Source organism: Labrus mixtus, chromosome 1, assembly GCF_963584025.1.
Source record: "Labrus mixtus chromosome 1, fLabMix1.1, whole genome shotgun sequence".
Taxonomy (NCBI): Eukaryota; Metazoa; Chordata; class Actinopteri; order Labriformes; family Labridae; genus Labrus; species Labrus mixtus.
In genome coordinates, this window is record NC_083612.1 from 24,938,161 (window position 1) to 24,962,309 (window position 24,149).

The following is a 24,149-nucleotide window of genomic DNA, read 5'->3' on the forward strand; positions in this document are numbered from 1 at the left end:
ATTCTTTCTGTAGGTTGATTCACTGTGTTGTCCCAAGAGCTGCAGAATTAAAGAAAGAGAGATGGAAAGTAGCAAAATACATTTGATTCTTCTCTTGATTGGCAGCTCGTCAGATGGAGAATATAGTAACAATAGTTACCTCTTTAGTGTAGCTTTTTTGACCTAAAACACTAATTTTTAATACTAGATGTACAGTTGTAGAAATTGTTTTCCTTTTAAATGGCATAATACATGAAACACTTTCTTTTAGTTTTGTGTCAGAATCAGCCGTTAATGGTTTTAATTATGATGTTAAATATTTTAGTATAGTAATTATAGTGCAGCCACAGGAGGAGAAATGAATGCAGTGTTACAATGAAAATCAATGTTGATACAGAGTTACACAGAAAGAAAGTACGTGCGTCTCAATGAATCAGCAGAAAAATATGATTTATTTCTGTAAGCATAATATTTACATGAATAGACAAAGGATACAACCAACAACATATGTGTCTGATAACACGTGTCAAGTGTTACAATCTGCTTTCCATGTTGTTCAATACAAAGCAAAACACATTTTCTTCTTCTAGTCATTCTCTTTCTCTCAAATGATAAACTTCTGTATATTTTATCAAGCACTTATAGTTCAATACAGCAGACGCCATTCTTTTAATTCAACTGATATAAAGGTTTATAAGTCGGTTTAATGAAAAAAAAGGATCCATGTTTAAATTTGACATGAGCTAATCAGCTTTATTTTCTGTTTTGATAGACTAGACTATGACAAAGCTGTTTAATATTCCACATAACACATTCATTCATTTATTTAAAATGAAAGAAATGAAGGCAGAAAATAAAACCCTCACCCTTACAACACAGATTACACAGAAACAGAACAAACAGGTTGTATAATGATGCACTGAAGTGAAATTTAATCAATGCTGGAATTTGTTCAGTTTGATGGACTTGGAATACAAATCCTGTCTCGGGGGTCCTTCATCTGTGGTTGAGAAGTTCACGGGTTAAAGACAGGCCCAGTGTTATCTGTGTTAATTAACACGATTTTAATAGGTTATACTCTTTGTTTTCAAACAGACAGAATTAGCTCTTGTGGGTTAGAAAGCTTGCTGCAAAGGTCTGCTCACATCTGTTACAAATAGAGTTGCGGTTTTCCTGTAACGTGCACTTACTGACAGAAAGCAAGAATCCCTTATCTGAACCCTATAGCCTCATAATCGAAGATAGCTTTCTTGTGCGTTTTCTGCTCATTTATCTTTTTATAGAGCAGCAGTGTAAGCAAAGAAATAATAACATCTACACAATAAAAATAAAAGTTTAATTTGACAAGTGGCTCACTTGTTACATTGTTAACTGCTCTGTCATTATATATGAGAATACAGAATTAAGATGATAAATAAACATTTCACTATATACTCAACAATCAAAAGAAGTCAGAGGGAACACACCCTGTCACTGTCATCTATTTGTTAGATACCCAAATTCATCCAAGAGACTTCTAGAGGAAGTTAAAATACTGATTATAACACAAAGTCTTCTCTCACCTACAACACTGTACAAGTCATCATACTCTTCAGGGTCCGAGATGTCAGCTTCCTCAGCCACCATGCCATTCTGATACCTGACAAAATGTTGCAAATAGATAACAACAATAATAAAAGTTATAATAATAATAAAGCAAGATGAACTGTAAAAGTTTTCTAACAAGTCACTCTGTCTAAACATTCAAATATAACAGATTTAAAAAAAATCTAATTTATTAAAAGGCACTGGGGTAAACATTTTTCTTAATCAAAATTGATGAGATTACTTACTGTTGTTCCTCCTCATCCTCCGTGCTGAAAGATTCATCTATTACACGAAAGAAGAGTTTATAGTGTAAGAGACAGAAATCCACGGATTACTTTTGGCAGATAACGCTTTGAATATTTCTCTAAGTCCCAATATTCATAACAACAGTGTAATATTATTGTTGTTTAAAGGATTCTAAAAAGAAAATAACAATGCATTCTTTGGTTATTATAATCATATGTTATGTGAAAGCCTTAATCTTTAATCCATTGTATCATTTGATTTGAGGGATAAACTGAAAAGATTAAACAGTTTCAGCTGAAGTCAAGATAAAATAAAAACACAAAGTAGGACCATCTCAGTTATGTCTCATACTGTTCATGCTCTTGTTGTTTTCAGACTGGGTAGAATGTTTCTAGATTATGTTTTCAAGTCATCAAAGATAATTCAATCACAGGTTCCCCTGAGTATGTATTTACTGTAATTCTATTTTCAACATACCATCCTCTGTTTCCATATTGTCTGCTTCTGCCTGCTGCTCCTGCTGTATCTGTGCACTGTGAAACAAGCTCTTTAATCAGCCCAGCATTGTTTGACACAGACATCAGACATCTTCAGACAGAATCAGTAAGACTTACCTAAGGTTGCACAAAGCTGAGGCTGATCCTGTTGATGAGGTGAAACAAACGAATGAATTAATAAATTGTAGGTAAATAAAACATGCATACTTCCAAGGTATAGACAATATAACATGAAAAAAAAAGCTTTAAAATATATGCTGAATATATAGATATTTATTTTTGAATTTGAATTTGCTGGATATCTACATAATTTGTTTCAAATTATTTGACCTTGTTTGTTGATCCACCACAAACCAAGACAGAGACCCAGACCCAGAGATACAATCAGGCTTATCACTCCAGCAGAGATAAGCACTTGGAAGAAGAGACTCCCTGAAAAGCAGCACAGGCAGTTCAACATTATGATCATATTTCTGTTCTTAAACTAAGTATTTTTTGTTATTTGTAGAAAAAAACTATACAGACCTTTGACCTCTAGGATTACAGCATTGTTTCCATAGATCTCCTCATGCTTCTTGGTGCATGTAGATGGGAGCACCACACAGCTGTAATGTCCTGAATCTCTCATGGCTGCGCCCTGGATGGTGAAAATAGCCTCCATCTTTGAGACATTAAATGTTTGCACCTGCAGGATGGAGTCATTTCTCCACAGGTACGAGTGGATGAGCTGACATTCTCTGATTGTTTGCAGGGTGACCGAAAGAGTGCACCTGAATTCAACATAGTCTCCCTCGTTGACAGTGGATGCCCCGGCTACTGAAATATCTCCAGGGAGAAAATTGGCTGTGCAGCAGAAAGATAAAGCAAATTGAGTGGAGGTATATAACACTGATATCATGCTTTATTTGAAATGAAAAATTCAAACCTATAACTAGAATCTCAATGATGTTGTGTCCTCTCATGCTAGCTTGTTTGGGTAAATCATTTTTTAAGGAGTAAAAACAGCTGTAATTCCCACTGTGGTGTTGTTTCACTCTCTGTATGATGAAGGTGGTGTCATGTCGATCTTGTTTCTGCATTTTCTTATCAAATGCAATCTCTTCCTTGCATAAATAAACATAAACTGTGATGCTTTTCTTCCCAAATGTGCTGCAGGTTAGATAAAGGTCACTGTTCTCGCTGATAGTTTTCTGCTGGGACAGGATCCTTGCAGGAAAAGTATCTGTCGCAATGATCAGTTGACACAGAAACAGATATTGAATTACAAATCATTGAATGCCAAACAAAGATATTGAGAAGAAATGTACAAATGTTTACTAATGAATGGAAGCTTACCATTACTTTGGCTTGTGACAAGGTTTGTGACGCCGTCTAAAAGAAAAATAAAATACAACTTTTTGCTAGGCAAAGGTTCATTGAATTTAAAAAGAAAGTTCTATAAATAGTTTGACAATATACTTACAAAGAAAAATTATGATTAAATTCATGATGGGGATCTCGAAAGCCTCCACTCCCCTGCACCTCGTGAAACAAGTTCTTGTTTTACAGACCACTGAAAGTGAAACCCTGCACTGAAATGAACTTCTTCCTGTTTGTTATATCTGCTGACATTTGAACACACCTGTTCTAAACTTAAACACCAAGAGTTTAAATTTGGTTTTGTATTTTTTGAATTAGCATCATTTGTTCTTCCTTTACCTCATACCTCATCTTTATGTCTGACATCACACAGTAACTGTTGAACAGCTTGAATTAAATTCATTAGCTAGATTTCTTATCAGATGTGACAGCGAGCGATTACACTATATCTGTCTGTGCTACCCTGCCAGCTTTCAATTAATACAGGCAGGTTTTTGTTGTAATCACATAGCTCGCCATCTGCTCTGATTTTTAGTTGTATAATGAGAATCTGACAGCGACATAGTGAAAGACAGAGCCCATGAAAGAGGCTTTTGACACAGATATCCAAAGTGCATGTGGGAATATCAGCTGCATTTCTTCAAATCTGACCCCTGCACTAGTATTTCTTCAATACCTGGACCTCTATGTGCGTAGAGAGTCTGTGTTATGTTGAATCAAACAGGACGACTGTGATTTCAGTATAATATCGATTAGTACTGTACATCCACTGACAGCAGCAGACATACTGTGTTAGAACAGAGCTTATAGAGAGAGAACAGACCCCGTGGAGTCAGAGTGGAAACATGTATTTTGGCCAGAAGAGTGGTTTGATGAAGAAAATAGAGAAATCCAATAAGGTCCTTCATCAGTTACTCTCTGTATTGATCATGATTCAATTAGCTGAGTTAGCTTCTAGAGCATGTGGAGCAATAAACAGAGCCTCAGTGCCCCATACATGTACATCCCATAGCTATTGTTGCATAAGCAGAAATACTTCTAATTTGGAAAAGAAAGCGATTAAGATATAGATCCATCTCACTTTAATATAATTGTTTAAATATTTATTTAGTGACATATGTGAGGAAAAACAGCACTGAAATATTTACGTATAAATCTTTTCCTTGCACATCAAATTCTTTCAGGGCATTACGTTAATCAATTTTACATGGTCAAGAAGTGACATTTTCTTCTCTCATCTGATCTAGCAGATAGTTCTATGTAGATCCAACATCCGCTATCTTTATGCATTGAATAAACATGAAATGTAGGAAGGAAGAAATGAAAAGGATACAACAAAATAAAATACCAGTACTTTGGTTAAATGTTATCCCTAAGATGATGCCACCACAGCTCATGTGACATACTAAAACTTCCTTAAAAAACAAACAGGTAGCAAGCCTTTTTAGCAGTTGCACAGAATTACCACATGATGGCAGTCTTTGAACACAGTCCTTGCTCATTTCTCAGACACATGGAAAATGTCTGTATTTCAAATATTTAGCTTTCTAGTGGAGTAAAGGTTGCACTTTTGAACCTATGTTGATACTTTCTAAACTGTATATGAGGTATTTTTAAGTTTATTGAATTTATTTCCTGTTTCTTTTCTGTAGCATCGAAGATTACGCTGCCAGTTTGTGACTATATTGTACACAAATAGATCCCCACCCACTTTGGTCTATGCCATTGTTTTTCAGCCATGTTCTCAGCATTGCAGAGCCCTCGAACCACTTCAACAAACAACAATCATCATCTCTTTGTGCAGAAAAACAAACAGAAAACATTCGAGTCAACATTTGGCACAGTCACTTTCCTTCGTTGCTTTGGGTTCACTCTTTGTTGTCTCTCTCAGAGCCAGGTTGAGAGTCTTACATGAAAACAATGTCCTCTAGTTCAACAGTCTGGAGTATTTGTTTTGTTACTCAAATATCTTCTAAAAGTAAGAGAGGCTGGAGGAAGAGGCCAGCTGTCCCCAAGATGCACACGAGCACAAAAACCCAGAGGAAGATCCTGTCGATAACCATGGCCACGTACTTCCAGTCATCCTGCACCTGACAGAGGATCACAGTGAAAACAATTGTTCAGGTTGTTTCACATTTTTTCTTAAAGAGTAAAGGGTTTAAAGGGTTTAAAAAGGTACAGTTTTAAATGCACTCACCTCCTTTGCTTCATTCTGCAGTCTCATATTCTCTGCGATGTATTTGACACTCTCAATAGCCTCCCTGACCTCAGGAGAGAGCGGCAACAAGGACATTAATCCTACATCCAGAGACTCAGAGCTGGAGCACTGACTCCCTCCAACCCCGATAGCACTTCCTCCTCCTGTCAGCGCCCCCAGGCTGCCCAGCCCTCCAGTCCCTCCCCCTGAGTCTGCGGGCAGTTTGCTGGATCTCTGGTGCCAGCAGCATTTGCAGTGGCCCTCCCGGCAAATGAATGCGGCTCCTGCACTATCGCCTGGGTCTCCACTTAAGTTATTGAGGTTGGAGAGCTCAGTGTTGTTGAAAAGCCGATGACGGTTTGTCAGGGTGGACACCACGCTGGAGGCCAGGGCCTGAGGTTTGTGCTGCTTCTGTAAGGTACTTGAGGAATGAATGGCACAGGGCCTTGAATGGATCATCTGAGCACTGCTGGCCACTGTCACATTCTCGGGTTCCCTCTCTGGTCTGATCATAAACATTACTTTAGGCAGGAGTCCTAGGAAGACTGTCCTCACCCAGCAGGGCATTGTGTTTGTCTTTGGCGTGCGGTAGTGTACATTCAAAACAAAAACAGTGATAACAATAGAGAGGGTGACAAAGATCATGGTGAAGAGGAGATACTCGCCGATCAGAGGGATGACAAGGGACGTGGAGGGGATGGTTTCAGTTATAACAAGAAGGAAGACAGTTAAAGACAGAAGGACAGAAATACAGAGAGTGACTTTCTCACCGCAGTCAGACGGAAGATAGAAGACAAGCACGGTGAGGAAGGAGATGAGGAGGCAGGGGATGATCATGTTTATGGTGTAAAAAAGTGGCAGGCGGCGGATGTACAAGGAGTAGGTGATGTCTGTGTAGATTTCCTCACAGCAGTTGTACTTAATGTCGTGTTTGTAACCTGGGGCATCGATGATATTCCACTGGCCGCTCTCCCAGAAGTCTTTGAGGTTGATTGTGGAGCCAATGAGCACCAGATCGATCTTGGCCTTGTCGTAGGTCCAGGAGCCGAACTTCATGGTGCAGTTCTGATAGTCAAAGGGGAAGTAAGTGACGTCGATCTTGCAGGAGCTCTTGAATATGGCCGGAGGGATCCAGGTGACATCACCATTGTAACGAAGCAGGGCCTTTGTTTTATCATCCACCTGGAAATCTCCCACTGCACTGTTCCCAGAATAAGAGAGAGAGGAAGAGTAGGGGTTGGAGACCAATGAGTGATTGAAGATTAGAGTGAAGGAAGTTATCAATTGATGATGGTGAGGAGAAATCTTTTTTTTTTAAATGCCTTGTAGTTTTAATATGCTACACCATCAGGTGTTCCTATTACACTCCTTTAAGATTATGCAACAATAAAGATGACCCATACAAAATATGGAGACACAGAGTTTATCATTGTTAGCCATCATTCATAGCAAACGGAAAAAACAATCAATGAAGATGTTCAGCCAGGTTTTTAATCAGCTGTTACACTCACTTGTTGTATAGCACAATGTCTGGCTTCCAAATCCTATTGGACGGGACTCGGATAAACTCGACGCCTGCATAATCTTTTGGATTCCATCTTAGTTTGTAGTCATTCCAGATCTGAAACAAAAAAAAAACAACAGAATATTTCATTTACATTTAAGACTTGTAGGAAAATAAAATAAAAATGTCTAGAGAAAAATGATCTACAATAGAGGTTTCTTTTTTAGGGGTTTAATGAAATCCTGAATTGGTAAAACTCAAAAGAACAAGTCCCTTGACTCTTTTTTTGATTTAAGTTCATATAAAAACAACTAATTTGACTTAAGGTCACGTGTTAAGTTGGCAACAATCATGAAATGTATCCACTTTTCTACTCAATGAAGGCCCTATTTTTATTATTCAAAGAATCCAAGACATTTTAGTTCTCATAAATGTAACCACTGCTATTTGAAACACATGGCATGAAAGATACAAACATACAAATACCTACAAGACAAAATATTTTACAACTCATAAAGCAACAGTCCACATTATGGCAATTACCCTTTGACCACACTGGCTAGTGACATTGTGAAGCTATACTTGGTCGCTGTATTAGTTACAGCTAAAAGCTATTGTTAGCATGCTAGCATCTTTGGTTTAGCTTTTTAGTTGTAGTAGGCAAGTAATATGAACAAAACAGGGTTTTTATAATCTAAAATTAGATATAAAAGCTAGCAGGCACTAGTTGTTTCCTCATGGGGATCATCTTTTACTTTATGAATGTATTCTGGCTCATTTTAAATGGATTCATTTGGGGGGGAAAAATGTCCTCGTAAAAACAATGACAAGATGCTTCGTCCAGCTGCAGCATATAAACATCGTTAATACAGGATATAAACTGAGAGATATGGAGCACAGCTTACAGTGTGTTTTATGGACCCTTTGGACAATTTGTTTTGTCCCTCCTTTGAGGACAGAGAATGATCCTGAGACTCATAAAGCAACAATGTAGAGCTGTAAAAAAACTCACTTAATTAAGAAGAAACAAAAAACCTCCATAGTCTGCTGTGAGATTTGAATGGCCAGCTGTTGTTACATTGCTTTGAGAGACACTGAAACAACAGATCACATTAAAATAAGTGCAACAGTGTTTAAACTCTCAGCACCAAAGAGCAATTGCAGCATGAAAATGGCTCCAGCACAGATGTTTATTTGCTCAGCACTTGTAATATGGGACCTGGAGACTTGCCCTGCCTCATTTGATGCTACACTGTTTCACTGCATAACGCAGCACGGCAGACGAGGGACCCAGTAGATGACAAAACAAAAAGCTTTACAGCATAATGAAACTGGTTCACTCGTGATATAGATTTGTTCTGTGTAATTATGGAATAGTAGTGCACACAGTGTGCCATAGATGTTATCTGTCAGAAAGACAAAGACCAACATTTTGACATGGGTAAGTATTTTACATTTAAGACCACTGTCAAATATTTATAAAACATAAACACCTAATTGATCATAAAAACTAGGTTCATTTGGGTCATAGGATTTTCTTTTCTTTTTTCAAAAAGAGAGCCAGGGGGATCAATGTGTTTAAAGACCTCTCCTCCATGAATAATTCATCTTGTCAGTCTAGCAACCAAGAATCATGTATGACAGAAGGCTGGATCCATACTTGATGTCCTTGCCCAAGGGCCATTTGCACAGACACGCGCCATAAACTTACATGCCTCAGCCACAGATTTGTCTCCATGATCTGATTGACTTCATCCTGGGAAAACAGCAACAATGATGATGAAGACTTCTTAGCAAAGATAAACCAGTAAAAATGTAACATTTTAGAGTTTAAACAGGAAAAACAGTGTCACAGGCAATCATACTGTCACATCATCATTTCTTTTATTTAAATCCTCGGAAAACACATTGAGGGAGAACCCTCATTTGCAATGGTGCAGAGGTACAGACAACAATAGAAAAGAGGCAAGATACAAATACAACAATGTTTGGATTGTTTGTGTGCACAGAGGGTCAGACTTCTGTGAATCCCAGACAGGAGGATTAAGAGCAGCACACCTGAGTCCTCCATGCCTGCAGCATGGCCCACATGACAACTTTGGGGTCACAGCACTGGGTTTACTTTTTTATCCTAATAACTCAGTGGTAAAGCTGGAGCAGAGGGACTAACTGGGAGAGTGTGTGTGTGAGATAGGTTTGTGTGTGACTTAGACCGTGAATGAACAAATCTCATGACCCAGTGCATAACATAAAGTATTTATGTTAACATGTAGTATTCAGGAGAGGACGTACATGGCTGGTGAGCACTGGTGGAAAAAAGGCTGCAGGACAAACTTTATTGGATTAGCTTTGGAAAAATGTTGATTCGATATATCTCTTTGAAAGCTCTGTAGAGCATCCTGTATCTCATCACCAAATCAGACATAGTGCAGATACACACAAGGAAGTCTTTGAATTCAGACCACAGAAGGATTCATTAAGAACTACTTGTTTAGCTTTCATCAGGAATGAGAATAATAGATCGGATAATGTTTCTCTTGCAGCATGGTTTTTGCAATTGTTGGACAATTGCGTGCCAGCCTCATCTTAGGTACTGCATTTGTACAAAAAATTGATGTTACATGATGATCAAGAATAAGACTTAGAAAGTGTCAGTTTGGTATTTGGAAGACTAAACAATCGTTTTAATTTCTTGCCAAGAAATTGTCTTTACTCTTTATTAATTAAACAAAAAATATGTGTAATATTCAAATGATCATTAGAGGTACTTATTTCGCAGACTATATTACCTTTGGATCACTCCAGACAAGCTTTTTCGCCTTATTTCAGTCTCTGTGCTAGGTATCTGCTTCTGTCTATAGCCTCATATTTGAGGGAAAGCCTGAGAGTGGGATAAATGTCTCATCTATCTCTTGCAAAAATAAGTAAATAAGCCAATTTCCTGACATGTCAAACCTTATTTAAATGACAGTCTCTTTCAGTACATGCACCTGTCACCTGTTCTTCTCCCTCAGAGAGCCTGTCAAATGAACCCTGGTTGTGAGATGATGACTGACCCACCACATGCAATGAGATATTGATGGTCTTAATGAGCTCATGCAGCCCGACTGTAATTGGTGTGGGCTGACCAATACCAATTGCATCTGTGTAAGGAGCAGCAGGTGTAGGGAGGGAATAACGGTCATCCATCAACACATGGATTGCCTGTACACAGGCAAAGGAAAACAGATTGAGGGTGGCTGCAATGTGTCAGACCCCACACGTTCACGAGAAATGACTATAAGAAACTGTGCATATAGGCTACTAGTTCATTCATACTTTTGGATGAGAAATTCTTAATTATTATAGCATTTTCCAAATAAATAGTACACTCTTCAAAGTATGTTTGTCACTATCGTATTAACAGTTTGATGAATAGTTCTTTACAACTGAAATATATGTTAGCCTTAGCCCAAAGATTTATTTTTTAACCTTTTGTGTATCTCTTCTGTAGCTCTACCTCTGATTTAAAGTCATGAAGTCATTAAAAATAAAATAACACACCTTTAGTTTTATATTATCCATTCTCTCCTCCAAGTCTCCGAAGAAGAAAAAAGAGCTGATCAGCAACTCCTAATGCCACTCAATACAAACAGACAGGCTAATGTGATGAGGTGCAATGTGTCCAGCCCTGTTGACTCTGTAAATAGGGCTGTGCACCCTGTCCAACACAAGCCTTTTTACTTAATTATCAACATCCTCTCTGGAAGTGTCTGAGTCAAAAGAGAGGCGTCTGTCTGCCCTGCAGCCTGCACTAATCGAGCTTCAGCACAACCTGCAGCCGAATCCAGAGGTGCTCATGTGAAGTGGCAGTGATAGAGTGATAGAGGCTTTCCTAAAGTGAGAGGCACTCAGACAGCTGACACTTTCCATCTTGTCCTGTCCAGACAAACAGCCACACTGCCTCTTTTCATCTGGTAGTACCTCCTCAGGACTATAAACCAGGGGCTGCTTTGCACTGGCAGGGTGTATTTCAGTTGTCTTGGATGGTATCACAAGTTCACTCCTCTGTAAAACTTTGTTGTTCCATGTTCTCATATTTCTTCCCATGCCCAGACCTTTCAAATGTAATGCTGGCTTTGTGTTATTCCTTGTTTTCCCCTCAGGTCCTGACTGCTCCTTCAAAAGAGTGATGAATGTTTGGCCATGGTGAAGTAGCTGCACATAACTCACAAGGACTACAAATGCAGCAGCCCCGGCCACACAAACAGTGAAAAAAACCTTTTACTTACCACTTTGACCAGCTGGGACATGGACACCTCAAACTGCACAATAACGGGATCAGACACATTTTCCACCGGCCGTATGTACTGGTTGTATCTGGAAAATATCACAGAGAAGAGCTTGTGCTCTCCATCTGAAGTGAAGCTTCCTGAAGAGGAGCATAGGGTCAGAAACATGACATTATATTTGACCTATTTCAGTGCACTGATAAATAACATTTTCTTTTTAATCCCATAGAGTGAAAAACCAGACTGTGTTGGTCTGCTTCAGTTTTATGGTTTTCTTATGGTATTCCCATTAATATGAGCACATTTTGTTTTGTTGTTATGTTAAAATGTTCTTATATGATATAATATTCATGACACATTTTAGTGGAATAATTCAACCCTTTTATGCAAAGCAACAAGTAGGTACGTAATAAAAACGTTATTTTAGGACTATTAGCTTATAGCTCACCTGGAAGAAGGCAGAGGAGTAAAGAAAACGTGGGTAAAACGAAGTAAAAATCGACTTTCATCTTGTTTCCACGGACGACTTGGACGTGAATCCACGCAGGGTCAGAGGCAGCAGTTCCTCGGAGCAGACAGCAGGAGAAAGTGTGAGAGTGAAAGCAGCTCCAGAGAGCAGAGAGAGAGAGAGAGAGAGAGAGAGAGAGAGAGAGAGAGGGCTACAGAGAGAGAGAGAGAGAGAGAGAGAGAGAGAGAGAGGGCTACAGAGAGAGAGAGAGAGAGGGCTACAGAGAGAGAGAGAGAGAGAGAGAGAGAGGGCTACAGAGAGAGGGCTACAGAGAGAGAGAGAAAGAGAGAGAGAGAGAGAGAGGGCTACAGAGAGAGAGAGAAAGAGAGAGACAGGGCTACAGAGAGAGAGAGAGAAAGAGAGAGAGAGAGAGAGAGAGAGCTACACGGACAGACGTGAAACAGATGAGGCAAACTGCACGGTGATAGACACAGAACAAAAAGAGAAGACGTTGTTCCGCTACTTAAAGATCAAAACAGACTTCCTGTGGCTACAGATAAGATCTCAAATTGTTTTAAATCAGGCCCTTACTAGCCTACATGTTCCTAAAAATTAAGGCTCTGAGGGAAAAAGGAAATTAATGAATTAAACTTTTAGTGCCCCTCGGGGAATTTGCCTCGCACCAAGAGCATAAAAACGCAAATGAAAAAAGACATCAACAAACATTGGCTACAAGACAGCAAATAGGCGAATGACGTGAAACAAAATTATTGTAAAAACAAACAACGGCCTATGAAGGACAATTAATTGTTTTATTAGCTTGAGTGATTGAATACTATACATTATTCCCACAAATATAAAAAAAAAACTTTTGGATAGTTGACGAGCTACATTTCTGTTTTTCTTGCACTCCCCTTATTGCTCAGACATGGGCGGGGCTTGGGCATGTGACGTCACCCCACGACCCACCATCATTTTGCAGCATTTGACTCAGCATAATAATGGCTTAAATGCAAATATTTTGAAACTTGTTTTATTAATATCACAAGTTAATAATTTTGTCAAGCCCCAATAAAATACAAAAACATTCCCTTTAACAAAGATATATCTGACATTAACAAGCAATCAAGAGACAACAGGCTGTGTTATCTCAAGATAAGAAATGATTAACTTGTGATCTCCAGACAACCAGATATGACCATTAGCCATTTGTAACTTCCTTTGATGATAGTCAGAGAGCTGTTTAATTAATCAAATATCATCAAACCACGCTCTTGATTAAGCAGATTAGCTTGAATCTTTTAAGTCCATACTTTTCACAATAATAAAAAAACAGGTTCTTTTTACTTTAATTTTGTTGATTAAGCAAAATATTTACAATATTTTAGGGGGATTTACCTAAATTTATATTGAGACAGATGCAGTGTAACCAACATTTCTTGTGGACAGTGACCGTGGACACAGGTGTTGACATATAGTTTCCACTCAATGTGAAAACGCCTTTATTAAATCACCACATAGCCTTCATCAAAAAAATCAATAGAGCCTGTGTGCTGCTGGGTTCATTTTTGGTGGCCTTTCAGCTTTAGAACTATTCCTGATTGATTTATAGTTTCCTTATTGATTTTGATTTTCTCATGTACTTTCCCCCCCCAAAAAAATATCCTTGTATGTATTTAGCTCTCGACTTTTTCGTTTTCTCTCTGTGATGCCATTTTATTATGTTATTTCTCTTTTCTGTGGCCAGCAGGGTAGCCATTACCAGGCCCAGTGGTTTCCCACTTCGGTCCCTCAGCTGGATAATGGAGAGGTCCAAGTGCTGTCAGCCCTGCAGCAGGGCCCTCAAATGTTAAATCCTCTCTGGCACCAGATATTCTGTTTTGTGTCTGACCCTGCCTTATCAACTCCCTCAGGTAAATGAGAAGGGGGCTGCACTCGAGGGGAACTTGTACAGGAAAACATTGCATCAATACAGACAGAAATGGTAATACTCTAATTTATTTTTAAAGAGTGTATGGCAGTAGATCTGTAATTATAAATGTTACCTGCCTGCCTGTGTAATAGAAAAGTTTTCAGAGCAATGTTTCCATGCATATCTTATTAGACACTAATTACAAAATGCTGCTGACGGGGACGCTCGTGATTTATGGGACCTTCCCATGAGTGTCCAATGACAACTCCTGCTTTGTTTGGATTGAAACAGATGATGGATTACACTGGCTCTACCTTCATTAATGACAGGAAGATAACAGGTGAGTTAGAGCAAAAAAAAACATGAATGATATTGAAAGGTTGAAACACAAATTAAAGGAAATCAAGTGCGTATCTTGACATAGATGCTGTTGCTATATCGAGATTATAAACAAGAACAGTCTGCAGAATCTGTAACGAGCCCACTCAGCACTGTTTATTGAGTAGTAAATGTGTGGCTGAAGGTTCAGCTCTGCGTCAGTTTGTACGCATAGTGAAGCATCATTTATATTTTCCTGGCCTTACCTTACAGTTTGAGAAAGCACTTTGTAGTAGTTTTCTCTCATCATCAATAAAAACATTTAAAGCCCTATTAAGAAATTGTATGCACCAGATCTTTGACTATAACTATGGGATCACACTTCTGGCGTTATAATGGAAATCAGCTCCATCGCTAACTGATTTGTTATTTTTGCCTGGTCACACATTTTACACGTTTCAAGTGAATGGCTATCTAGCCTTTTTGATGAAATGTCCTTTTGGCACATCTTCGACTAATGTATTGGCTCTGAGCATAAACTTTATCACCAGCATCAAAGATTAACTAAGCACTTTGGCTGGACCCCGACGATTTAAAGACTTTACTGGTGATTTCATAGATTGAATCAAACTGAAAGAGGGCACATTTTACCTTTATTATCCCTTCTTTAATCACACATCACATTTCATCTTGAACACAAAGAAAATCAATTGTCATCTGACAGCAAGCAGATATTCCTCATATGTCTGTTATATTGGGGTATATTTATGCAACAATTCAGTATAAATAAATGCAGTAAATGTTACATTCAGTCCAGTTCTGCAGAATCCTTTATGGACAAGAAAAATTACCTCAGCGCTATGATGTTGAAATGGGTCCTTTTCAGTTGTACCATTTCCTCAATATATCAGGTCCTGTAAAGGGTTATATTGTCGCTAACTTTGCAGTCTTGGTTAAGAGCAGATATTGTATTTAGGTGCCATCATGGACTTATATCTTGTTGGTCCCTCTGATAAGTGGTTGCAAGTACTTCTTTGTCTGGTATAAGCATATCAGGGTGCCTTAGTGGTGAAGTTTGGCACATGCTGAGTTGCAGTGTAGTAATTTCTAACCAACCAGTATGGCTGCAAAGGCTTTAAGCTTACAACAGAAACACCTCTCAATAGCTACAGAGGAACATCTGCTTTTGGTCTTTCTTGTCATACAGTATAATTTTTTTTAAGTAAACCTTAATTTGCTCTGTGGTATTTATATTCCGTCACATGCGAGGGGTGTCTATGCTGGCTCACTTGCTCGGAATAATCTGAGTCTGGAAGACAGGTTGGAGAAATAAGCCCAGGGTTCCCACCACACATACAATCATAAAGATCCACAGGAACATCCGATCCACCACCATGGCCACATACTTCCAGTCCTCTATTACCTAAAAAAGGTGAAGAAAAAAAAGAAACCACATATAAACACTATAATCAACATTTTTTGTAAACCATTTTTTGTAAAAAGAAAATGTACACAGACATTTTTAAACATCAGTATGGCAGAGTCAATGGAGGGCAGAGAGTGTATCTGAGTGAATGAATGAATTGGTGTGAGTGTTCCTCTTTTTAATGTCATGCCTTTTACCATGTTGCCACTTTTATGTAACATCTCTTGGTTTACATAACATTCATGAGCTCATGAATTGTAGAAATGGGGGGAAAATGTTTTTATTACAATCTTTCTCATTTTTGTGTTACATTCACTCATCACAGTTATACTGCTTTGTTAGAGAAATGTATTTTTCAGGTATTGAAAGACTTAATATATTTATAAAGACATAACTATATTAAGTTATCTTTGGTAGGATCACGTCCATATTGACCATTTATAGATTGCAGAGATGTTCACTGACGTATCTATTGACCCTTTAACCCCATTTCCAGCCCTGTCCTTGGTAGTTGTTGGAACGAGTAATTCCTCACGCCTGGTTCCCTCCTTATTGTATTGATTATCAGAGGAAGCAATTGATTACCTAAAGTCAGTCATCAATTTGCTGGTCACAGCCACTACTTAAGGTTATTCCTTCCTGTGCCTCAGAGGTCACAGACTTTACCGTAAATGTTATCATGTCATACAAACACTATTGATCCAGTTTATTGGGTCAAAAATGGAAGAGGACAGTGTTTAATTCAACTCTTACCTTACCAGTTTTTAGATTAAAAATGTAAACCCTTTTGCCATATAAACTCTTGAAACTGCAATGCAATTGTGTTTTCTGATCATTTCATTCATTTTAGACTCATAAGATTTCAATGATTTATTTTTATTTCTTGTGTCATGCATCTTTGTGGGAAAAATGTCTCCTACATACTGAGCGTGGCTCAATCCTCATAGTATAGTGTCAATAAAATTAATTTACTGCTCCCGATCGAGTCCGAGCCTCTCTGATCCTGAGAAAGATTCCAGGTTGGGCTGCCTACGACGGAATACACGCAATAGCCAATGACATCAGACTGGGAAGAGTCGATAACTTGATGTTGTGTATCTTTACAATTCACCTCCAGCTCACGCTACAAATTGTATTACGCAGTTAGTTCTGTTGTCGGCTGCAAAATAGAACACACGTCAGGAGAGCCAGATGACAACGTTGAATGTTGTCCATATTTTGTTCTTCTGAAGTCAAGTTTGATCGTATCTTACCACAAACATCAAGTGTGTGATCTCGCGGTCTGCCTGAATTATCAAGGGCGTGCGTTCAGAAGATTACATTTTTAAAAATGTGTTGAACTGTCCTTGCTGTATGGTCACCCTTGTTTTTATAATCGGTTAAGATTTAAAAATTTTTTTTAGCATTTTTGGTATGCATGTTGTGTTTCCTCTGCTTCTTGATAATGTCCCTGTTTTCTGTTGGACTTTTTGGGACTAATTGTGGGCTATTTAATTTTTGGACCCCTGAGTGAGTGAGATTTTGTTTTGCCATTTTTTTAAATAAATCATTTTTGTTAATTCTGCAATTGGGTCTTCTTTCCTTTGTTTAAATATTCAGAACCGTGACATAAAGTTGAAATGTTTTTACATACACTCTGATCGTCATCATCTCCCATCATGTGCTCCGCCACATAGCGGACCCCGTTTACAGCCTCCTGGACATCGGCGGACCAGTCTGAGTTTCTGTTCTGCAGGAGATCTTGGGTGGAAGCAAAACAACTTGTAAGGTCATTTGGCTGCAGGTCTCCTTTCCTGTTGCAGTGGCTGTGACTCAGTGGAGGAGGTACATTTTTGTGCCCTGGTGTGGGAAAGACACAGTCTGGGGATAGCAGGGCAGCAGACGACATGGTGATACCAGTTTTAGATGCGACTGGGTAACTCACGCCCAAAATGGCTCTCCTCGCCCGCAGACACCGCTGCTGGCGAAGTCTCTGGCGTGCGGAGATATTACAAGGGCGTCTCATGAAGAGTAGAGCGGGCAGTTTGACCAGAAATATCAGCTTGACCCAGGAGGGCATGGTGTGAGTGCTGGGAGAGCGGTGGTGCACGTTGAGCACGCACACACTGGTAATGATGGAGAAGGTCACAAGCACCATGGTGAACATCAGGTACTTGCCAATCAGAGGCACATCCAGCGAAGTGGGAGGGACAATCTTTGAGATCAAAAGCAGGAACACAGTGAGCGCCAGAAGGACGGATATGCAGAGGGTTATCTTCTCTCCACAGTCTGATGGTAGATAGAAGACCAAGATGGCCAGAGAGGTGATCAGAACACAGGGAATGATCAGGTTGATGGTGTAGAAAAGCGGCTTCCTCTTGATGATGAAGTCATAGGTAAGGTCCACATAGGTGGGATCCAAAGGGTTAACAGTCCGTCTGCCTGGCAGCGCCAAGATATCCCACTCCCCACTGGGTGTAAAATCGTCCATACTGGCCACCCCAGACTTGAGGATGAGGTCGATCTCTGTGTGGTCGTACGTCCAGGAGCGGAACTTCAGGGTGCAGTTCTGCTGATCGAAGGGAAAATGCTTGACCTCAATCCTACAGGCGCTTTTGTAGATCGCTGGAGGAAGCCAGTTGATGCTGCCATTGAAGAGGACTATAGCATTTGTGAAGACTGTCACCTCATAAGTACCATCAGCACTAATGAGAAAAAAAAGGCAGAGAGAGAGAGAGAGGGAGAGAGGGAACTTTAATACCCATACCCCATCAAAACATACAGTATGCTTTCATTCTTTTCTTCATGTGTTTTCTATTTAGTATTTTTTGCACAAAATATAAACTAAACAGTGCAGTCATGAGGAAGATAAGAAAAAAGTTACTTTCTGCATCATTCCAAATAAAATTCAAAACCAAATAGGATAGACTTAAAGGTGCATTAAAGATGCCTGTACATAAAACCTGAAGAAGCGCAAGTAAATCAGTTGGAGAATATGGCTAAAAAAAGAATAAGCGTCTTTTTTATTATTTCTGCAATCGTTGTAAAATCTCAAAATGGGTTTTCAGATAATGCTTACTTGTTATACAGAACAATATCAGGGAGCCAGATGTGCCTGGAGGGAATACGCAGCTTGTCAATACCTTCGTACTTTGCTGGGTCCCAGGATAACCTGTAATCCTCCCAGTGCTGGAGAGAAAGACGGAGAGACCTTCTACTTGCTGTCTCGGGACCAACTTAATTCGCATTACATGCTTCATTATCAGTGAAATATATTTAGAGCACAATTATAGAAGTGTTTTGTTCCACATTTAAAGAGGATGAAAGGATACGGTTTAATTCAAGTTCAGATGGAAGGACATTTAACAAGACCCAGGCTGACTGGCAGCTTGTGACACAGAGATTCATCAAACTTACCTGAGTGAGCCAGACATTTGTGGTCATGATCTGTTCTCTTTCATTCTGGAAATGTACGAGAGAAATGACAATTATTCTGAGAACTTGCTCAAGCACAAATACATTTGAGTCAGACTAAAACAAAAGATAAAAATAAATAGTCTCTGTAATACCCAAGACTGTAAATATGCTGATGCTAAGTGCTAATTTAAGCCAGAAATCTAAATACTCTAATAACCTTCATACACAACAATATTAACAGTTAACACATCATGTTAAATGGGAAACAAAAACGCAAGTAGATTATTGCAAATTGCACATGTTCTTTGTCATACCTTTAACTAAATATTTGTACATTTTTTTTATATCTATATCTATATATATTGTAATTGTTATTGCTTTAAATTTGCCTTTATTTAAAATATTTTTTTTGTGTGTGTGCCTTAAATGGAGAGATAGGACAGTGGATAGAGTTGGAAATCAGGGATAGGGAGAGTGGGGAATGACATGTGGGAAAGGAGCCAAAGGTTGGATTTGAACCTGGGCCGCTCGCTGGGAGGACCACAGCCTCCATACATGGGGCACGCGCACTAACCACTGCACCACCAGCGACCCTGAATTTGCATTTTATGTATATATATATATGTACTTTTGTGTTCTCCTCCTTTGTTAATCATTATGCATCACAATGCAAAGTTTCCCTGAATTCAAAGTCACATTTTGCATAAAACCTGGTTATGAGCTCGATCACTTTTTATTGTTGGTATCTTTACACCAAACTTGGTGGACCAGCCCATCTTGCATTGTTGGGCCTGACACTGTGACTTATTAGTGGTCTGCAGTCTTTTAACTCCACCGTTAAACTGAGATGATACTAAAAGCGGCAACATGTGTAAAAGCAAAATGACAATCTAAAGCAGAGTTAGTCAAGGCTTGAGCGCAGAGAAGTGACCTTACTAAACAATGCCAGATGAACCTTCCGTTTCGAATCAATGTCTAGTTTGAGGTTAAGTTCATAATAAAACCAATCCAACTGTGAAGCATTTCAGATTGCTTGTCAACATGTTTGTATATAAAATTCCCATCACACTGTCATGACATGCACCTTAAAAAAAATTGATATCAAATTCCAATTACTCCAAGTATTACAATGTAAACTCATAAAATGAGGCTGCATGAACCACGCTGCCATGGTCTGCAGCTGGGAGGAGCGTCCACTGTAAATCAGAGTAGAGGCTCTATCACTGTGGCTGAAACAGCTTTATGGCCCCTTTTAATCCAATGTGCTGAAGTTTCAATCTGAACATGACAGAGGCAGAGATCACAGCTGACCACATCTATCCTCCACTTCATCCATTCTTTCAGAGCTATGGCTTCTCTGTGCAGGCCGCTGTGAAATTAACTGCTTTGTGAAAGCTTTGTGGCTCTGCTCTGTCTTTTCTACTATCAACTTCCTTTCATTCTGTCTTTCTCTTCTGTCTCCCCAGCATGTATTATCTCCTTCATACTCACATTAATAAATACACAGATATCTTCACAGTGGGCAGAAGTATTTGGTGTCTTACCACACTGATTAGCTGAGCCAGAGACACTTGCAGCTTCACTGTGACTCTGGCGCTCCTGTTGACAGCCGGGCGGATGAGTGGATTGTAGCGATTCTTTCCCAGCAGCCAGTTCATGAGACGCTCCTCTGAGTCAGCACAGCTGATACCTGGTGTCACAATGTAGATCAATGATAACTTTTTTCACATGTACCTCAGGAGACCCTTCTGTGAAACTCCTGAACTTTGCAGACGACACCACCGTCATCGGTCTCATTGAGGACGGAGACGAGTCTGCTCACAGACGGGAGGTGGAACAGCTGGCTCTCTGGTGCAGTCAGAACCATCTGGAGCTGAACCCGCTCAAGACTGTGGAGATGACAGTGGACTTCAGGAGAAGCCCCCCTTCACTCCCCCCCTCACCATTCTGAACAGCACAGTGTCTACTGTGGACTCCTTCAGGTTCCTGGGATCCACAATCTCTGGAGACCTGAAGTGGACCTCCCACATAGACACAATCAGAAATAAGGCACAGCAGAGGATGCACTTCCTGCGTCAGCTCAGGAAGTTCAACCTGCCCCAGGAGCTGCTGATCATGTTTTACACCGCCATCATCCAGTCTGTTCTGTGCACCTCCATCACTGTCTGGTTTGGATCTGCAACCAAACTGGACAGACACAGACTGCAACGGACTATAAGGACTGCAGAAAAAATCCTCCCCCTCATCCAGGACTTATACCAGTCCCGGGCCAGGAAACGGGCAGGTAGTATCACTGATTCTGATGTAGTGGATACAAGTACCTGTCTATGCTATGATTGGAAGCCTGGGTACTATGGCCATGCTTTCACACTATGTTGATGCAGTCTAATGAACCATAAGCTAGCTATCTGCTACCCTGTTTTATTACACTCTTGCATTGTTCACTTCCTTTTGTTTTAGAGATTCTTGAAACAAAAGGAAATGAACAAATCTCTTTGGCAAAATACTTTTCTTACTTCAGCAGTTCACCTGAATCCCACAGACTCTCATTTAGTGACTGCACATATAACTTTCAAGGTCCTTTTGAAAACAGCAGCTGTCAATTAGGAAAGCCAGACATGACTGTGTTGTGGAAATTATATTTAAAGACTGCAAAGTCATATCAAAGTAATCACATTGTTGGTGGAGGGGAGATGATTAGACTGCAAGTTAAGAAGTCGGCTTTTCTTTTTAACCAAACTTTTGGATGCTCTGTACGTTTGAAATGAGAAGAAGCTAAGAATACCGACACTGAAACTCTGCCTTCTTCCCTCCCTCCATGATTAATGAAGCCTGTGTCAGAGGTGAACTCAAGCCTGATTGAAACTGATGATCATTGCTTCTCATCTGGAACAGATTGAATACATGTAGCAACACCTCTTCCATTTTCCTTACATGCAGCTAGTTATTAATGACCCCACATGTGGTTTGGAGTAGCTGAGTGGACTTACTCATGATGGGCCTGCAGAGGAAGAACTGCTACTATTGTCAGTAGTCAGCAGAGTGAATTGCATGGCTGCATAATCTCAGAGAATCTGCACATGTGCATTTTGTGCAGCTTTATGTGATGCTACAGTTTAAGCAAGAACAAAATAAGACTTTCTAACCCCAGTATTTTTTTTTCAGTTGCTGTGTGTCATTATCAGCACACCCGGAGCTCGGCAGGGTTCAGCTTTGCCCAATGTGTCAGAGCATGCTGCCACGACTGTGCCGTGTCAGTCATTTTAGTGAGGTCCCATCAAACACAATCTGATCTCACAGCACCCTTTAACAGATGATGTGTAGTGAAGCCCTTTAGAGACCAGTCATACAAAATCTGCCCTGCCAAGGCCACTTCTGTGTGTGTGTGTGTGTGTGCGTGTGTGCGTGTGTGTGTGTGTGTGTGTGTGTGTGTGTGTCTGTGTGTCTGTGTGTGTGTGTGTGTGTGTGTGTGTGTGTGTGTGTCTGTGTGTGTGTGTGTCTGTGTGTGTGTGTGTGTGTGTGTGTGTGTGTGTGTGTGTGTGTGTGTGTCTGTGTGTGTGTGTGTGTGAGAGAGTGTGTGTGTGTGTGTTTTTTACGTGTGTGTGAGAGTGTGAGTGTGTGTGATTGTGAGTGTGTGCGTAGATTGAATTTGTAAAGTGAGGGTTATGTTGACATTATGTTGATGGAGAGTGAGGTCAGGCGTGTGAATACATTGCTTGAGTCAGCCATTGCGGAGCTGATAAGGTCACTCTGTGAAGAAAACTGAAAACATGATTCTACAAAAATCTTATACAGTGTGAGTCCTTAGAACATGAAGAATGAAACCAAAGAATAAACCAAAACATGGCCAAGGTTGATTGAGCTGTTATAGAGTATGTATAAAGATGTTTTTTTTCTTCTTTTTACAGGTTTAGGAAACTATTTCTTATATTAACCATTCTTTGTTTTATATGTTTGGATACTTGTATGTTGTTCTCATACACTAAATATCTTCCTCCCTCAAGTGTCAACTTTGATGGCAGGAAAGACTCATCAAATTGTCCCTTGTGGAATATAGGAGTTTTAAGTTTTAAGCCTATTTAAGCATATTTAAATAAAAAGTATAGGCCCTTTAAAAAAGGATTTACTTTCCAATACAAAAATGGGGCAATAAATTGGGTGTCTTAACACACACACAGAGACACACAGAGACACGCACACACACGTACTGCACTGAAACTTCATGCATTTACAATTATAATTTGAAACGCCTCTCAAAAAGACTATCCACTAACAACATGGGATTTTTACTCAAATCAGTTTGGAGCAGGCACACATAAAAGCGTTGAACTTCCGTAATTAGCTAGCCTACTAAATAATTAAGTCATATAAGGTAAGAAATAGGCTACACACTTACCGTGAAGCAAAGAGAAAAAGGAAGCGAGTATGATGGGGAGAGCCCGAGTCATTTTTTCGGCACCATCTGCTCCGCGCAAGTTGTCAGTGATGAAGCCTCAAAGCTGCGGTCGTCAGCTCTCTGTCTTTCGGACATGCCGGACTCCTCACAGTTTGGACACTTAATCTGCACTGTGCCCAATGTCTGAAAAAAACAGATCATTAACCGCAAAGCGAGACTTGTTACTGCACGGCTTGGCGACTTTGAAACTACTCGGCCCATAAACATTCCCTCCTCGAGACAAACAGCTCTTTACGCTCCGTCTATGCGCAGCAGCCTATCCTCCCCCAGCAGGTCCCGCAGGTCCTATACCAGGACTCCGATCAGCGACAGCTACTGCAAGTTTACACCACCTTAGTAGATGCTTTTTGGTGGTAGGTTACATGCTGATCACACATCAGCACATTTGTTGTGCCATTTGTTGTTTCAAAAAATTAAAGTTTTGATTTATATCATTGCCATAATTATACTTTTGCACTGGGAATGGCAAAGACAGGCGTCAATACAAACAAAATAAGTATTGTTTCTTTCTTGATGGTGTGTGGATGAATCCAGCATCTCCATTTATAACAAA

At 39.7% G+C, this 24,149-nt stretch overlaps 3 protein-coding genes across 5 annotated transcripts; all 3 read right to left on the minus strand.

Moving 5' to 3' along the window:
* Window positions 1-412: 412 nt before the first annotated feature.
* On the minus strand, window positions 413-3,876 carry LOC132975124 (uncharacterized). Of its 2 annotated transcripts, none has more exons than XM_061039444.1 (9): window positions 3,772-3,876; window positions 3,645-3,680; window positions 3,235-3,531; window positions 2,835-3,152; window positions 2,640-2,741; window positions 2,427-2,454; window positions 2,290-2,345; window positions 1,542-1,848; window positions 413-979 (listed from the first exon to the last, which is right to left on the minus strand). In XM_061039444.1, the coding sequence occupies exons 1-8, from the start codon at window positions 3,794-3,796 to the stop codon at window positions 1,808-1,810; spliced, it is 903 nt and encodes a 300-aa protein (XP_060895427.1). In that variant the 5' UTR covers window positions 3,797-3,876; the 3' UTR covers window positions 413-979; window positions 1,542-1,807. The 2 variants fall into 2 exon arrangements, with proteins under 2 accessions (XP_060895427.1, XP_060895434.1); XM_061039451.1 differs by having other exon boundaries at window positions 3,768-3,823.
* A 1,393-nt stretch (window positions 3,877-5,269) lies between these two features.
* Window positions 5,270-12,267, minus strand: chrna3 (cholinergic receptor, nicotinic, alpha 3). 2 transcript variants are annotated; one of them, XM_061039357.1, is made up of 6 exons: window positions 12,089-12,267; window positions 11,641-11,780; window positions 9,081-9,125; window positions 7,377-7,486; window positions 5,866-7,066; window positions 5,270-5,758 (listed from the first exon to the last, which is right to left on the minus strand). In XM_061039357.1, exons 1-6 carry the CDS (start codon window positions 12,147-12,149, stop codon window positions 5,630-5,632), a joined length of 1,686 nt encoding a protein of 561 aa, XP_060895340.1. In that variant the 5' UTR covers window positions 12,150-12,267; the 3' UTR covers window positions 5,270-5,629. The 2 variants fall into 2 exon arrangements, with proteins under 2 accessions (XP_060895340.1, XP_060895341.1); XM_061039358.1 differs by lacking the exon at window positions 9,081-9,125.
* A 2,682-nt stretch (window positions 12,268-14,949) lies between these two features.
* Window positions 14,950-23,912, minus strand: chrnb4 (cholinergic receptor, nicotinic, beta 4 (neuronal)). Its single transcript, XM_061039401.1, has 6 exons — window positions 23,537-23,912; window positions 20,685-20,830; window positions 19,141-19,185; window positions 18,803-18,912; window positions 17,378-18,428; window positions 14,950-15,741 (listed from the first exon to the last, which is right to left on the minus strand). Exons 1-6 carry the CDS (start codon window positions 23,586-23,588, stop codon window positions 15,604-15,606), a joined length of 1,542 nt encoding a protein of 513 aa, XP_060895384.1. The 5' UTR covers window positions 23,589-23,912; the 3' UTR covers window positions 14,950-15,603.
* Between the last annotated feature and the right edge of the window lie 237 nt (window positions 23,913-24,149).

Coding starts and splice junctions, on each gene's coding strand:
- LOC132975124 (XM_061039444.1), bottom strand. CDS start 3,796: ATGAATTTAATCATAATTTTTCTTT. Junction 3,532..3,644: donor TGTCACAAGCCAAAGTAATG/GTAAGCTTCCAT, acceptor TCATTGCGACAG/ATACTTTTCCTGCAAGGATC. Junction 2,455..2,639: donor GTGGTGGATCAACAAACAAG/GTCAAATAATTT, acceptor CCTCATCAACAG/GATCAGCCTCAGCTTTGTGC.
- chrna3 (XM_061039357.1), bottom strand. CDS start 12,149: ATGAAAGTCGATTTTTACTTCGTTTTACCCACGTTTTCTTTACTCCTC. Junction 9,126..11,640: donor TGTCCCAGCTGGTCAAAGTG/GTAAGTAAAAGG, acceptor CTGTTTTCCCAG/GATGAAGTCAATCAGATCAT. Junction 7,487..9,080: donor CAAATCTGTGGCTGAGGCAT/GTAAGTTTATGG, acceptor TTTTTGTTTCAG/ATCTGGAATGACTACAAACT.
- chrnb4 (XM_061039401.1), bottom strand. CDS start 23,588: ATGACTCGGGCTCTCCCCATCATACTCGCTTCCTTTTTCTCTTTGCTT. Junction 18,429..18,802: donor GATATTGTTCTGTATAACAA/GTAAGCATTATC, acceptor TTTTCTCATTAG/TGCTGATGGTACTTATGAGG. Junction 15,742..17,377: donor GAGATGATGACGATCAGAGT/GTATGTAAAAAC, acceptor CACCTTTTTTAG/GTAATAGAGGACTGGAAGTA.